This window comes from Aquarana catesbeiana, linkage group LG08 (genome assembly GCF_042186555.1).
Source record: "Aquarana catesbeiana isolate 2022-GZ linkage group LG08, ASM4218655v1, whole genome shotgun sequence".
NCBI classification, from domain to species: domain Eukaryota; kingdom Metazoa; phylum Chordata; class Amphibia; order Anura; family Ranidae; genus Aquarana; species Aquarana catesbeiana.
In genome coordinates this window covers 9095058-9110241 of record NC_133331.1, presented here as the reverse complement: position 1 = coordinate 9110241, position 15184 = coordinate 9095058, and the positions used below count along the sequence as shown (strand labels likewise).

General features: G+C 45.6%; 1 protein-coding gene across 1 annotated transcript in view; it reads right to left on the bottom strand.

Moving 5' to 3' along the window:
- LOC141105572 (uncharacterized) overlaps positions 1–15184 on the bottom strand; it is a 66212-nt gene that overhangs the window by 19318 nt on the left and 31710 nt on the right. The window contains exons 8-9 of the mRNA XM_073595481.1: positions 6071–6133; positions 1110–1208 (exon numbers count right to left, since the gene is read on the bottom strand). Of these exons, the coding sequence (XP_073451582.1) occupies positions 1110–1208; positions 6071–6133 (162 nt within the window). The remainder of the gene's footprint in view (positions 1–1109; positions 1209–6070; positions 6134–15184) is intronic.

The window sequence follows — 15184 nt, the reverse complement described above, 5'->3', positions numbered from 1 at the left end:
AAGTTTGACGGGTTCCATCAGCCAAGTGTGGCAGAAGGAGAGATTTTAGTTTTGGTAAAAGGCTGAATTCTTTACAGTGACATCTCACTTCTAGGAAGAATCGCCCCTAAGCTTATACCTACTTATTGAAAGTCTGCGTGATATTAATTTCCCCAATCTAAGGTAAATTGTTGAATAGCTTAATCCAAAGTCCATGTACATCCAGTAGATCCCCGCATAAGACTTCCAAGGTCCACCCAGCCACCCAGGATACTAAAAGGGCAGTCTGACTCTCCTTTTTGGATTTTAACACACTTTCTATTATGTAAAATGCAACAAGAGATGGGATTAACTATGAAGAGGGGGGGCCTACAGAGCCTAAAAATTCTTGGGAAGAACTCTGGGGCTGCATTAAAAAAAAAAAAAAAAAAAAAAAATATATATATATATATATATATATATATATATATATATATATATATATATACCCCACTGCAAATTCCAGAATTCCAATATATTGAAAGAAGAATTCCAGGTATGGCTATATTATATATAGTTGCATATCATAGATCCAGCTTGGTCCAAAGTAGTGAAGTATATACCATACCTGACCAATGCCCCTGGAAGTTGGAAATCAATGAAGCAGAAACATCTACTACACCGATACTACAGTGATCTCCACTTGCTTCTGGATTCCATGTTGGGCAGCTGGCCTGATGCATTGTGAACACAGGAGTTCAGCTGCTTGGCACCAGTTCCATTCAGGGAATGCTTTTGTTGATTGGAGGACATCACTGTCCCAGCTCTCCACCTCATTCAGAGAATGTTTTTCATTTATTCAGAAAATGCGAAGCATCCTTTGAGTGGTGCCACACGGCCGATCCTCTGTGTTCAGTAAGCAGGAGTGAAGCTGCTCGGTGCTGGACACGTAAACTAGTGGAGATCACCAGAGTAGCAGTGTAGTAGCGGTGTCTACACAGTTATTTCCAGCTTCCTTCAGCTTCCTGTGGCATCAACCAGATATGGTATATACATAGTTACACTGGTCCAAGCTGGAACAACATACCTATGTATAATATAGTCATTGCTTGAATTATTCCTAAAGTTACATTAGAGATAACATAACATACCTTGATATGCCCCCCGGCATACTCATATGGATAGCGACAATCCACCACATAGTACTCCTCCACAGTGTCCTTGTATCGTCCTTCCAGTAGATGCGCTAGCTGCAGAAAGAAAATTATGAAAAAGAATTTGGATTGTTGAGCAAATATTATATCCATAGCTATTAAACTCAATTATGTGAAAACCCAATTGCACCATTGAGACCAGCTTGTTGGACTGTAGCTGCTTGGAGAATTCTTGTCTTACTCCAGTGAATGCCAATTCCACCACCTCAATGGTAGATTTATGGTGGTGAAATTAAAAAAAAATGTTAATTTTACAGATAAAAATTAATTAGTAAAGCTAATTTTACAAATAATCTCCCTTCTCACTGGCTGACCTCTACAAAGCCTACCCCCCCACCCCTCCACTTCAGTCTAAAACAAATGCTGTCGCCAAACTCATCCATCTTACCAACCGATCTGTGGCTGCCACCCCTCTCTACCAATCCCTTCATTGACCCCCACCCCTCTCTGCCAATCCCTTCACTGGCCACCACCCCTCTCTGCCAATCCCTCCACTGGCCTTCACCCATCTCTGCCAATCCCTCCACTGGCCACCACCCCTCCCTGCCAATCCCTTCACTGGCCACCCCTCCTCTCTGGCAATCCCTTCACTGGCCTCCACCCCTCTCTATCAATCCCTACACTGGCCTCCACCCCTCTCTATCAATCCCTACACTGGCCTCCACCCCTCTCTGACAATCCCTACACTGGCCACCACCCCTCTCTATCAATCCCTACACTGGCCTCCACCCCTCTCTATCAATCCCTACACTGGCCTCCACCCCTCTCTGACAATCCCTACACTGGCCTCCACCCCTTTCTGCCTAACCCTCCACTGGCCACCATCTTCTCTGCCAAGCTCTTGACTGGCTTTCACTAGCCCAACATATAAAATCCCAAATACTCTGGGTAGTAATAGATAAAAAAAACTGCGCTTAGGATCAGCCTATTTTGTAATGGAACTGGTTGCTGCCTCCCCTAAACTGAGCACTCACAAGGAGTACTCTGATAACGTATTATAGAGTGAAAAAATGGGGTGATTGGCGCTACCTGGAAAAAACCTAAATACTGCTGTATAATAGGGAAAAACCACAAGCGGTATTTTAATTCAATAAAGGGTTACACACCTCTACCCATACCATCTAAATGGAGATGTGGAATGTTATTGGTAGAATAGATGTGGAAAAAGCCCTAGATACCTAGGCAAAGGTTCTAGGTGTGTAATGGTATGTGGTGGAGGAGAAACTGGTAAGCATATAGGCTAAATGCATAAATACAGTGTGCAGACAAAAATACCTCAGTATACATACACCAGTATATACTGTCACGTCTATATATATAAATAAATGTCACGTCTATATATATATATATATAGATAAAAGGATCAAGCACAAAACAATCAGCCAAGCGGGCACATTGGCCCCTCTCGGTACACGCTTGTTTTTTATTTGTTTTTACCTGGTTTTTACTTGTTTGGAACCGGTGTTACCCATTCCCACGTGTGAAACCGGTTAGGAACATATGGCATCTGGATGTTTGTTCCTTGTATATGTTTTTAAATTTAATAAACGGACGTTTTTTTGATCCTACTACACTATGGGAGCTCTTTCTTCATTTTTTTGGTGTATGAGGGCATAACAGCATCTACTAACCAACCAGAACTCATCCGGGATATCCACCGCAGACACCAGGGAGCAGTGACCTCCATATAAAGCACTACATGCCTATTACCCCTGCAGGGGTGCTTGGATTCGGTGAGTAGGAAGTCTGAAGGGGGAGCACAGAAGTCACCTGGAAAACATCTTTTAAGCACTAAAGTCACCCTGATGATGCTCTAGTTTGATGCAAATAAATGCCTATGGGACTATTACTGTTTTGATTTGCATATTATAGCTACCTTGGCCTTAAGCTATACTGTCTGATGTGTATAGTTTATCATATCTTTGCTGTAGCCACATTGTGGAGGGGCCAATGTGCCCGCTTGGCTGATTGTTCTGTGCTTGATCCCTTTATCTATATATATAGACGTGACATTTATTTATATATATAGACGTGACAGTATATACTGGTGTATGTATACTGAGGTCTTTTTGTCTGCACACTGTATTTATGCATTTAGCCTATATGCTTACCAGTTTCTCCTCCACCACATACCATTACACACCTAGAACCTTTGCCTAGGTATCTAGGGCTTTTTCCACATCTATTCTACCAATAACATTCCACATCTCCATTTAGATGGTATGGGTAGAGGTGTGTAACCCTTTATTGAATTAAAACACCCCTTGTGGTTTTTCCCTTTATACAGCAGTATTTAGGTTTTTTCCAGGTAGCGCCAATCACCCCATTTTTTCACTCTATAATCCCAAATACTCTGGGACCCTTGGACTTGCTTTGAAGCTCCTGCTTAAGATGTTTGTTATCCTCTGCTGCTGTCTCTCTCCATTCCCCGTTTTTGCTCTTAGTCCTTCTTTTCTCTCTTTCTCTACATTTTCTCTCTTTACTCCAACTATCTTCTTGTTGTTTTTTTTTCAGTACAGCTTTCAGATATGTTGCCAGTAGGGAATCGCAAGCCAATGCTTTGAATGCTAGCGTTTTGTAGCCTTATGCACTTCACACACTTCCATTGGCCAGTTTTGAGTTGTTTCTGTATTTCTGGGGTATCCAGGTACTTCACCTATCTTTTATCATGGCCGGAGTGCTCTCTGGCTTTAGCTAGATTGACGACCTTGTTTTCTTTACCTTGGGATGGTTGAAGGATTGATTTAATTCTTTCATTGCAGATTTTTTTTTTTTAAAACAAAGTCTCTAGTTTGCAACCCTTGCTGTAATGTATCTTTGGAAAAGCATTTTCTCCCTGCATAGACCGGATGGCACAACCCTGTTTGTTTCCTCTCATCTACCCGAGGCACTACAACGATAAAGCCTTTGCTTTCCCTTTTATGGATACCTGATGCTACACTTTTTTGAGAGATTCCAGGTTGTGGCCGATTGCTGTTCCCAACTCAATTCAGATACTTTATATTTATCATCAAATTGTGACCATTTACATACAATCACTATCGATTGATTTATGCAATTCTACCACACTTAATTGAATCTCTAGCTCCTGAGGAAGCGTTCAGCGTAACGCGAAACATGTAGAGCAACTAGAGAACACCTCACCGTGGATCACCAAACCTGCTGCATCTTGTCTGCTATAATTATGTGCTTGCCTTCTGTTCAATTCTCAGGGGAAGTATTTCTCCTATATATGGACTAAGCGATATTTGTATACCTTTATAGCCTTCTTTATGCTACACAAATTTGCAGGATAAGATCCATACGGTGTGCTACTACTAGGATTTATATCTAGACTGAAGTGTTTTTAAATCTATGTGTGTCAAATGTCTTTTATATTTTTCTAATAAAATATCCCTATTAAATATATTTTTTGTAGTTTAATACTATTGTGCCTCTAAAGTCCCATACCTAGAGTTTTCCCCCCCAACAACATTGCTCAGCCATAAATGCAGAAAGATACAATGAAACATTGTTTCATTTTGTAACTTTCTGTATTTTCATCTACAGATCAAAGGCATGAACTTCCATCTGCAGAGGTCAGTTAAGGCTCTATTCACACTTGTACGACTCCAAAGTTGCGCAGACTTTGGCGTAAAACTTTGGATGGGTGCAACTTGAATACGACTTTGGCTTTGACCAGTGATAATGGGCAACTGTTGCACAACTGTTGCATTGTATAACATTCAGGTATGACTTTCATGCAACTTTTGATGGGTAACATTGAAGTCCGTGGCCCTCAAGTTGCATGAAAGTCGGACCAAAGTAGTGCATGAACTACTTTGAAGTCGCTGCAACTTTAAGTAACACATACACTATATTACCAAAAGTATTGGGACGCTGCCTTTACACGCACATGAACTTTAATGGCATCCCAGTCTTAGTCTATTTCCTATTTCTATTTCCTACTGAAAATGTTCGATGGGAGCTTGTTGTCGGAAATTCCGACCGTGTGTGGGCTCCATCGGACATTCTCCATTGGAATTTCCGTCACACAAAATTTGAGATCTGGATCTCAAATTTTCCGACGCCAATTCCGATCGTGTGTACACAATTCCGACGCACAAAAGTTCCACGCATGCTCGGAATCAAGCAGAAGAGCCGCACTGGCTATTGAACTTCATTTTTCTCGGCTCGTCGTACGTGTTGTACATCACCGCGTTCTTGCCGATCGGAATTTCCGACAAGATTTGCGCGACCGTGTGCATGCAAGACAAGTTTGAGCCAACATTGGTCGGAAAAAATCCCTGGACTTTGTTGTCGGAAAATCCTATCGTGTGTACAGGGTGTGTTTTTAGTTTCAGCACCACCCTTTCCTACCCTCAGGATGGAGGAGAGAGCAGAATCCTCCATTCAGCAGCTATTGGGACCCGACTTCTTCTGCCAGGAGTATCACTTCAGTCACTTTTGTAAGCGAGGAACAAGAGAAGCATCCAGTGTGCCCCCCTCACCCCTTTACATTAAATCACTTTGCCCAGGGCATGTGCCCCCCCCTTGCCCCCCTCCTTGTCCTTGCCCTGGCTGAAGTGCAAACGCATGCCAGGATTGAGAGGAGGTTGTGCTCTAACTCATCCTGCTGTGCGGTCAGACATGCCAGCAAGGGGTGCGTAGGCGCATATTATTGTAGTTTGATGTGGCAATAAGCACCCCTGGGTGGCACCACTGCTCCTGTTAATGATCTGGTGTCACCCAGAAACAGGAAGAGGAGATAGACCTTCTCTACAATGAGCGAAGAGGTGGTATTGCTGCGGAGAACACTACTGGCAGTTTGCAGGATTGATGAAGACATCATGGGAGGCAACAATTTCTTGTAATAAAAAAAATAGCAGCTGGTTACACTTTAATCAGGAATTACTTACTGTATGACTTGTAATATATCTGAGGTCCTGGTGTTTGCCTCTTTCCACGGGTAAGCAATACAGCTGTAGACAATAAAAGCAAAACTATTATATAGTGTAGCGCTAGCCCCGCAGGAGCTGCTAGTAATTTGAGTCTATTTGCCCCAGTCACAGCATACACAGCCAGGCACACAGCATTTTCGGCATTCTTCCTCTAGCTCAAAGATCAGTCTAGGCATAGGTGTGCGCAGCCTACATACAGCAGAATGGACTTTTCGGGCATATTTTTCTATTTTTTTTTTAAAAACAACAATATTTATTACAAATGATTGATGAAAAAGACTAGGAAAAAGATAAAATACATTTACATGAGTGAATGTGATTTAAAACATGTCTCTGTGACCCACCATGCAGTCCAGAGTTCGAATTGAACCTCAATGGACTGGGTTGGCCGGGCTACAAAGGTTCCCTCAGCTTGACAATAACCCCAATAGGTAATAAATACATACACATATATATGTAGCCCTGGTAGATTTATGATCTACCAACTGATAGGTAAATTTAGTAAATTGCTCGTTAGGGGAGTTAGATTTGCCTCTGTTCCAGCTTGGCTGACGTTGCGTGTGGTTCCACACTGAGCCGGTGGGTGTCGTTGTTACCATCATCTGGTGTTGGAAAGGCAACGTGTTGAAGTGTATAAGTGCTCCTCTATCCCGGAGACAACTTGGTGGGGGTGGTCCTCCGAGTTGCATTCTGGGAGAGGATATTTATGGGACAGACGCCATGTTTTAGGGTTTGTTTTACAGCCACCTGCTGGCCCTCCGGGCCGACAGGTATGCGTTAGAGTGCTACCTCGTGGTCCTCCGTTCCGGAGGCCCGCGCCGCTGTGACGCGTGGGTGGGCCCAGAAGCATGTCTGGGGTCTACCACAGCAGCCAAGGAATGGTCCTGAGCTGTCTATCCAGAGTGAAGAAGCTGGACAACCGAGAAGATCCCAGGAGAGGACCTGTCATGGAAAGATCATGCAGAGTGCTGGTCTGGAGAGGGGCCTGGTGACTCGGTTGGAGGACGCATCCCAAAGTAGTTCTACAGCATAGTACTGCCGGGTTGGCTTAGAGGTCCAAGTACTGTGTCTGACATTTACTGCAACGTTTAATACATCCTGTGGCAGAGGATTGTACGGATTTATTTTCAAGCAAGTCTGTGGCAGAGACTTTTGTTCGTGCTACGTACTGGCTGCTAGGCTGGTGAGAGAGGCCTATCCAGGCGAGCAAAGAGTGTGTCCCACAAGGGGATTGCATCCGATTACAATATTCAACTTTAAAGGACGTTCTCAAGAATCCTAAAGAAAGGTATTTGAGCTTCCCTGTAGCTTCCCTCCTGCCTCTTTCCTTCTACTTCCTTCGTTACTTGGTTCAATAAAGCATTGAAAACGTATTCAAGTGTTGGTGCTTTTATCATCCAGAGGTAAACTCAACGGAACCCTAGACCCGGTGCCGGTGAAGCAGGGGTGTCGAGAGTGAAGGTAACAAGCCCGCTTAAACCAGCAGCTCCACCGAGCTCCACCGAGAGTTATTGCTACATATAGATAGATAGATAGATAGATAGATAGATAGATAGATAGATAGATAGATAGATAGATAGATAGATAGATAGATAGATAGATAGATAGATAGATAGATAGATACATGTAAGATGACCTAATCATTTGTAGCCAAGTCCCGAGCCTCTCCAGGCCTAATGGTGACCTCCAGAGTTTGGGACAGCTGACATCCTGACATGTAGAGTGGGTTAGGAGGTATGCTGGGTGCAATGTAGGTAGATTAATGGGTGCCTGACACTTCTTGAATGCAAAGAGATTTATTTTTTCTTAAACAGAACTGTGGGAGAGAGGGTTGGGGCCAGGACACCCTTTAGTAGTTGCAATGTTAATTAGCAGACTCCGTGACTTCTATAGGTAGACAGCCATGCAGGGAAAGGCACGCTGTCTCCTATGGCAATGTACTCTTTCACTTCCTCCACAATCTCCTTTTTAGATCTTCACTCAACTGAGCTCCCAGTCTATCACCTAGCCCACTGATTGACTGCCACTGGATCTCCTGAGCTCTTCCAATCTTCACAGTAGTATCTTCCTCAAGCGTCACCCCCGCCTCTCTGCTGGGTCCCTAGCATGGCATTCATAGATGCTCCTCAAGCGTCACCCCATTGGCCTGCTCGGTCCCTGGCTTGGCATACAAGACTGCTCTGCAAGCGTCTCCTCCACTGGCTGGGTCTCTGGCTTGACCTCTGCTGAAGTTTCCTGATTCTTCACCGTCCCCGGTTGGTGAGAATACTGCTCCGGTACTTGCTTCAGCTACTCATTATGATCCCTGGTGATAAGGTGGATGGACCCTTAGTGGCGACAGCTTCCCCTTTACCTCCGACCACGACAGGTTCTCCGGCCGGCAAAACCATTACTGTTGGTTGGACTGCAAGCCTCCATCCCAACCCTACGCTGCTCTCTTGCTTCTGGATAGGCCCTCAGACAGCCTAGCAGCCTGATGTCCCCGGGATAGGCCTCAGGCTCCAGCGTAGCAGCCCAGGGTACCACAACACACGTCCACCCAGACAGCCGTCCAGGTGGCACAGAACCCCAGATCACCTGACCTCACCCAAATAAATAGGCTCTCCCAGCAGGCCAAGGGACCCAAGAAGATCCCTGGCCTCTTCCTCCTGTCTGGAACGCAAGCACACTGGCGTGCGTTCCAACACAGAAACAACACGCGGAAACGATCGGCGAGCGGCTCTCATACACAGAGCCGCTCGCACAGAGATCAGGATCGGACACTGAAGGGACTGTTGAAGGAGGGTTCACTGCTGAGCTCTGATGAAGAAGGGACGTGCCCTTCGAAACGCGTCAGCTAGTAGTGAAGCTTTTATGTTCCTCTAAGACCTTTGGAAAGCTTTGCTCATCATCACTACCACTTGCTGTTTGTTGTTGCTCGAGTTTTATGGCACCAGATTTTACTACTGCTTTGAGTAATTTCTTTTATTATTATTTATTCAATAAATGTTTTACAAAAGATTATTATTATTATTTCTCGATCCCTGCCCAATGGCTGAGACACCCCATCTATCTATTCCTAATCTGTCCTTGCAATGCCCTTGTATTATCTAATGCCCCCAGACACCCGGGTGGCAGCGTTTGAGGGCACAGTGGCAGCGTTTGATGATTTTTTTAAAAAATTTTTTGCACCCCCCAAAAAATTTTGACCACCAGCCGCCACTGCTCAGAACCTGTGTAATTCAAAGGTGTTCGAGTGTTTGAGGGCATAGTGGCAGCGTTTGATAGCACAGTGGCTTTGTTTGAGGGCACAGTGGCAGCGTTTGATGGGCACAGTGGCACCGTTTGATGAATTTTTTTTTTTATCTTTTGCACCCCCCAAAAAATTTTGAGCACCAGCCGCCACTGCTCAGAACCTGTGTAATTCAAAGGTGTTCGGGTTTAAAGGGATGAGGTGGCAACTCTAGGTGGTGGTGTAATGGTGTTGGGGGTATTTTCTTGGCACACTTTGGGCCCCTTAGTACCAATTGATCATGGTTTAACCCCCACAACCTACCTGAGTATTGTTGCTGACCATGTCCACCCCTTTATGACTACAGTGTCCCCATCTTCTGATGGCTCCTTCCAGCAGGATAATGCACCATGTCACAAAGCTCCAATCATCTCACCACTGGACAATGAGGTCTCTGTACTCCAATGGCCTCCACACTCACCACATCTCATCCAATAGAGAGCCTTTGGAATGTGATGGAACGGGAGATTGGCATCATGGATGTGCAGCCGTCAAATCTGCAGCAACTGTGTGATGCTATCAGGTCACTATGGAGCAAAATCTCTGAGGAACGTTTCCAACACCTTGTTGTATCTATGCCACTAAGAATGAAGGCAAAAGGGGGTCCAACCCGCTACTAACAAGGTGTACCTAATAAAGTGGCCGGTGAGTGTAAATTCTCCCTGTCTAAATAAATAACCAAGAACATAATATCTCTTCAAGTCACTAATCCATATATTATATATAAAGTGCTCTGTGTTTAAAGGGGTTGTAAACCTTCAAGGTTTTTCACCTTAAAACATTCTATGCATTGAGGTGAAAAACCTTTTGTAGTGCAGCAGCCCCCCAGAGCCCCCTTTTACTTGCCTGAATCCGACTGTTCCAGCAACGGAGATGAGCACAGCAGCTTCAGCCGCTGTCTCGGGTCCTCATTGGATAGATTGATATAAGCAGGAGCCATTGGCTCCTGCTGCTGTCAAATAAATCCAGTAACACGGGAGCCAGGGGGCGGAGCCGAGTTCTGCTGTCTGTGTCAATGGACGCAGCAGCAGGACTTGGGAGCACGCCCGCACGAGTGCCCCCTTGGAAAGCGGCTCTCCGAGGGGGCACTCGAGAAGAGGAGGAGCCAGGGGCGCCGCTGAGGGACCACAGAAGAGGAGGATCGGGGCCACTCTGTGCAAAACCCTTGCACAGAGGAGGTAAGTATGACATGTTTGTTATTTAAAAAAAAAAAAACCTTTACAACCCCTTTAATGTGTGACTTTGACCCAGTTAGGGATCATTTTGACACAGTTGGCCAGAGAGGGATCACTTTGACACAGTTGGCCAGAGAGGGGTCACTTTGACACAGATGGCCAGGGGGGGGGGGTCACTTTGACACAGATGGCCAGTGAGGGGTCACTTTGACACAGATGGTCTGAGAGGGATATCACTTTGACACAGGTGGCCAGAGAGGGGTCACTTTGACACAGTTGGCTAGAGGAGGGTCACTTTGACTCAGTTGACCAGAGAGGGGGCACATTGACATAACTGACCAGAGAGGGGTCACTTTGACACAGTTGACCAGAGAGGGGGCACATTGACATAACTGACCAGAGAGGGATCACTTTGACACAGATGGCCATAACGGGATCATTTTGACACCGTTGACCAGAGAGGGGGCACATTGACATAACTGACCAGAGAGGGGTCACTTTGACACAGTTGGCCAGAGAGGGGTCAATTTGACACAGTTGGCCAGAGAGGGGTCACTTTGACACAGTTGACCAGAGAGGGGGCACATTGACATAACTGACCAGAGAGGCATCACTTTGACACAGTTGGCCAGAGGGGGGTCACTTTGACACAGTTGGCCAGAGAAGGATCACTTTGACTCAGTTGGCCAGAGGGGGGTCACTTTGACACACCATCCAGCAAACATCAGTGGTAGACCATAGAGCAGCCTTTCTCAACCTTTTACAAAGGAGGAAGCCTTGAAATATTTTTTCGGTCTTGGAAAACCCCTGGTCAAATTATATCTCCTACTTAAAGTCTATTAATGTGATCAGTAATTTTTAATTTGTTGGTCAGTAAGGAAATGTGGTCAGTGGAGAAGTGGCCTGATACTTTGGTGGTCAATGGGGGAAGAACACCCTTAGAATGGTGGTTAGTGGTAGGAGGGTCAATTCTTGTGTAGTGCTACCTCCACAAGGGCTGCTCAGGAAAAATCAGTCTAGGGGGTTGCCCTTTTGAAAGTTTATTGCAAGTTAACCTGGATGGGGTTCAGGAAACCGTGGGATATTCCAACACTAACAAGAAAAAAATGAGGACACTTCACTGGTAGCAGCTTCTTGACCCAATCTCCTTAAATAGTAGGACAAAGTGGGGCACTGGGGCACTTATAGCAATGACCTAGGCCAGGTGAGCCTTATACTCTGTGCAGCAAGGGTTACCAAGAACAACAGTCACTGAGATCTTTCTCCCTTAATCTGTACTTACAGCGTCCCCCAATACTTGGAATGGCTTCCTAAGACCAAAGCAGGCAGACTCCTCTGTGAAGCCTCCAGTGGCCCCTTCTTAGCTCGTAAAGGGCTTGTGACTGGATAGCCCCCCCCAGCTAAACACAGATGGGACCTCAGCAGGATGGTGAGGAAGGGCAGGCAGCCCTCCTGGCTAGATTCGTCTCCTTCAGTTAAAAGAACCCCTTTCTCTATAGTTCCAAACTATTTATGCATCCCCCAACCACCCTCTGGACACACCTCCCCAGGGATTGGCTGGAGCTGCATAAATATTCAGGCTGCCTGTTCGACTCTCCCACCCACTAGATTCTGGCACAGGGGGAAAGCAATCAAATTGGCAGCCGGCAGAACCCATAAACCAGGAGCAATCACATGCAACTCTGCTGATTACAGGCGTGCCAACGAACCAAATTTGCCTAACCAAAGGCAGCAGCCCAACTAGGAGGGTGCTCAAGAAAATGCTAACCACCTCTGGAGGAACCTTAGCATTCCTTGGAAACCCTGTTTAACTACTTGCTGCACGCCCACCCGCAATGTACTGTAGGCGAGCGGCCGCTGTAGGCAAATCGATGTACCCATATGTCCCTGCCTACCTTCGGCTTTAGGGTGCGCGCACAGCGGGGTCCGGTCAGCAAGTCCCAGCTAATGATTCAGGGCCAGAACCTGCTGATCGGCTGTGTCCAATCACAGCCCAGAGCTCTGTGTTGGTAAACAACACAGAGCTCTGTAGGAATGGAACGAACTGCCAGTTTCTTATCCCTGCAAAGCAGGGGTGAGAAACTGAGAGATCACTTAGTAAGTGCAGCACACTTTACATACATTACACATTGCTCGCCCTACATGTTAACCCCGTCCCAGCCAGTGCCATTAATACAGCGATAGTGTATAGTATTAGCACTAGGGATGAGCTTCGTGTTCGAGTCGAACCCATGTTCGACTCGAACATCGGCTGTTCGATCGTTCGCCGAATTGCGAACGTTATGGGCCGTTCGCGCTAAATTCGTGTGGCGCGTCACGGCCCATAATTCACTGCGGCATCGCAGTGCATTGCTGGCTGATGATTGGCCAAGCATGCACTATGACCCGCATGCTTGGCCAATCACAGCGCTGTCAGTAGAGAGAGCTGTAATTGGCCAAAGCCAGGGTGGCTTTGGCCAATTATGGCTCAGGGGATTTAGTACACACCCCACACTATATAAGGCCGCCTGCACGGCGGCCCTGTGTAGTGTGTGTTCCGGTGTGCTGAGAGATAGAGAGAGAGAGAGACAGTGTCATTTGATTTGAGTTAGATAGATTAGGCAGAACAGTCAGTCAGTTAGCTGCACTTACAGTGTATTGTGTATATATATGCATCCCAGGTGTTGCATATATATATATACACTGTATTCAGTTTAGCTAGATCCGTTCCTGTTATCTTCTATCTAGACTATTTACATTTAATGCAGTGCGTCCTGCTCACAGTGTTCAGCTAGATCCGTTCCTGCTATTTACATTTAGTGCAGTGCGTCCTGCTCACAGTGTTCAGCTAGATCCGTTCCTGTTATCTTCTAGACTATTTACATTTAGTGCAGTGCGTCCTGCTCACAGTGTTCAGCTAGATCCGTTCCTGCAATTTACATTTAGTGCAGTGCGTCCTGCTCACAGTGTTCAGCTAGATCCGTTCCTGCTATTTACATTTAGTGCAGTGCGTCCTGCTCACAGTGTTCAGCTAGATCCGTTCCTGCTATTTACATTTAGTGCAGTGCGTCCTGCTCACAGTGTTCAGCTAGATCCGTTCCTGCTATTTACATTTAGTGCAGTGCGTCCTGCTCACAGTGTTCAGCTAGATCCGTTCCTGTTATCTTCTAGACTATTTACATTTAGTGCAGTGCGTCCTGCTCACAGTGTTCAGCTAGATCCGTTCCTGCAATTTACATTTAGTGCAGTGCGTCCTGCTCACAGTGTTCAGCTAGATCCGTTCCTGCTATTTACATTTAGTGCAGTGCGTCCTGCTCACAGTGTTCAGCTAGATCCATTCCTGCTATTTACATTTAGTGCAGTGCGTCCTGCTCACAGTGTTCAGCTAGATCCGTTCCTGCTATTTACATTTAGTGCAGTGCGTCCTGCTCACAGTGTTCAGCTAGATCCGTTCCTGCTATTTACATTTAGTGCAGTGCGTCCTGCGCACAGTGTTCAGCTAGAGCCGTTCCTGCTATTTACATTTAGTGCAGTGCGTCCTGCTCACAGTGTTCAGCTAGATCCGTTCCTGTTATCTTCTAGACTATTTACATTTAGTGCAGTGCGTCCTGCTCACAGTGTTCAGCTAGATCCGTTCCTGTTATCTTCTAGACTATTTACATTTAGTGCAGTGCGTCCTGCTCACAGTGTTCAGCTAGATCCGTTCCTGCTATTTACATTTAGTGCAGTGCGTCCTGCTCACAGTGTTCAGCTAGATCCGTTCCTGTTAAATTCCTACTGACCGGCAGGCTTGTCTGGTTACAGTATATAAAGCTACCTGAAGAAAATTACAGGTGTTCTATTTGATCCTATTAGTACCACGGTCAGGCAGCTAGACTATTTACATTTAGTACAGTGCGTCCTGCTCACAGTGTTCAGCTAGATCCGTTCCTGTTATCTTCCTACTGACAGGCAGGCTTGTCTGGTTACAGTATATAAAGCTACCTGAAGAAAATTACAGGTGTTCTATTTGATCCTATTAGTACCACGGTCAGGCAGCTAGACTATTTACATTTAGTACAGTGCGTCCTGCTCACAGTGTACAGCTAGATCCGTTCCTGTTATCTTCCTACTGACAGGCAGGCTTGTCTGGTTACAGTATATAAAGCTACCTGAAGAAAATTACAGGTGTTCTATTTGATCCTATTAGTACCACGGTCAGGCAGCTAGACTATTTACATTTAGTACAGTGCGTCCTGCTCACAGTGTACAGCTAGATCCGTTCCTGTTATCTTCCTACTGACAGGCAGGCTTGTCTGGTTACAGTATATAAAGCTACCTGAAGAAAATTACAGGTGTTCTATTTGATCCTATTAGTACCACGGTCAGGCAGCTAGACTATTTACATTTAGTACAGTGCGTCCTGCTCACAGTGTACAGCTAGATCCGTTCCTGTTATCTTCCTACTGACAGGCAGGCTTGTCTGGTTACAGTATATAAAGCTACCTGAAGAAAATTACAGGTGTTCTATTTGATCCTATTAGTACCACGGTCAGGCAGCTAGACTATTTACATTTAGTACAGTGCGTCCTGCTCACAGTGTTCAGCTAGATCCCTTCCTGTTATCTTCCTACTGACAGGCAGGCTTGTCTGGTTACAGTATATAAA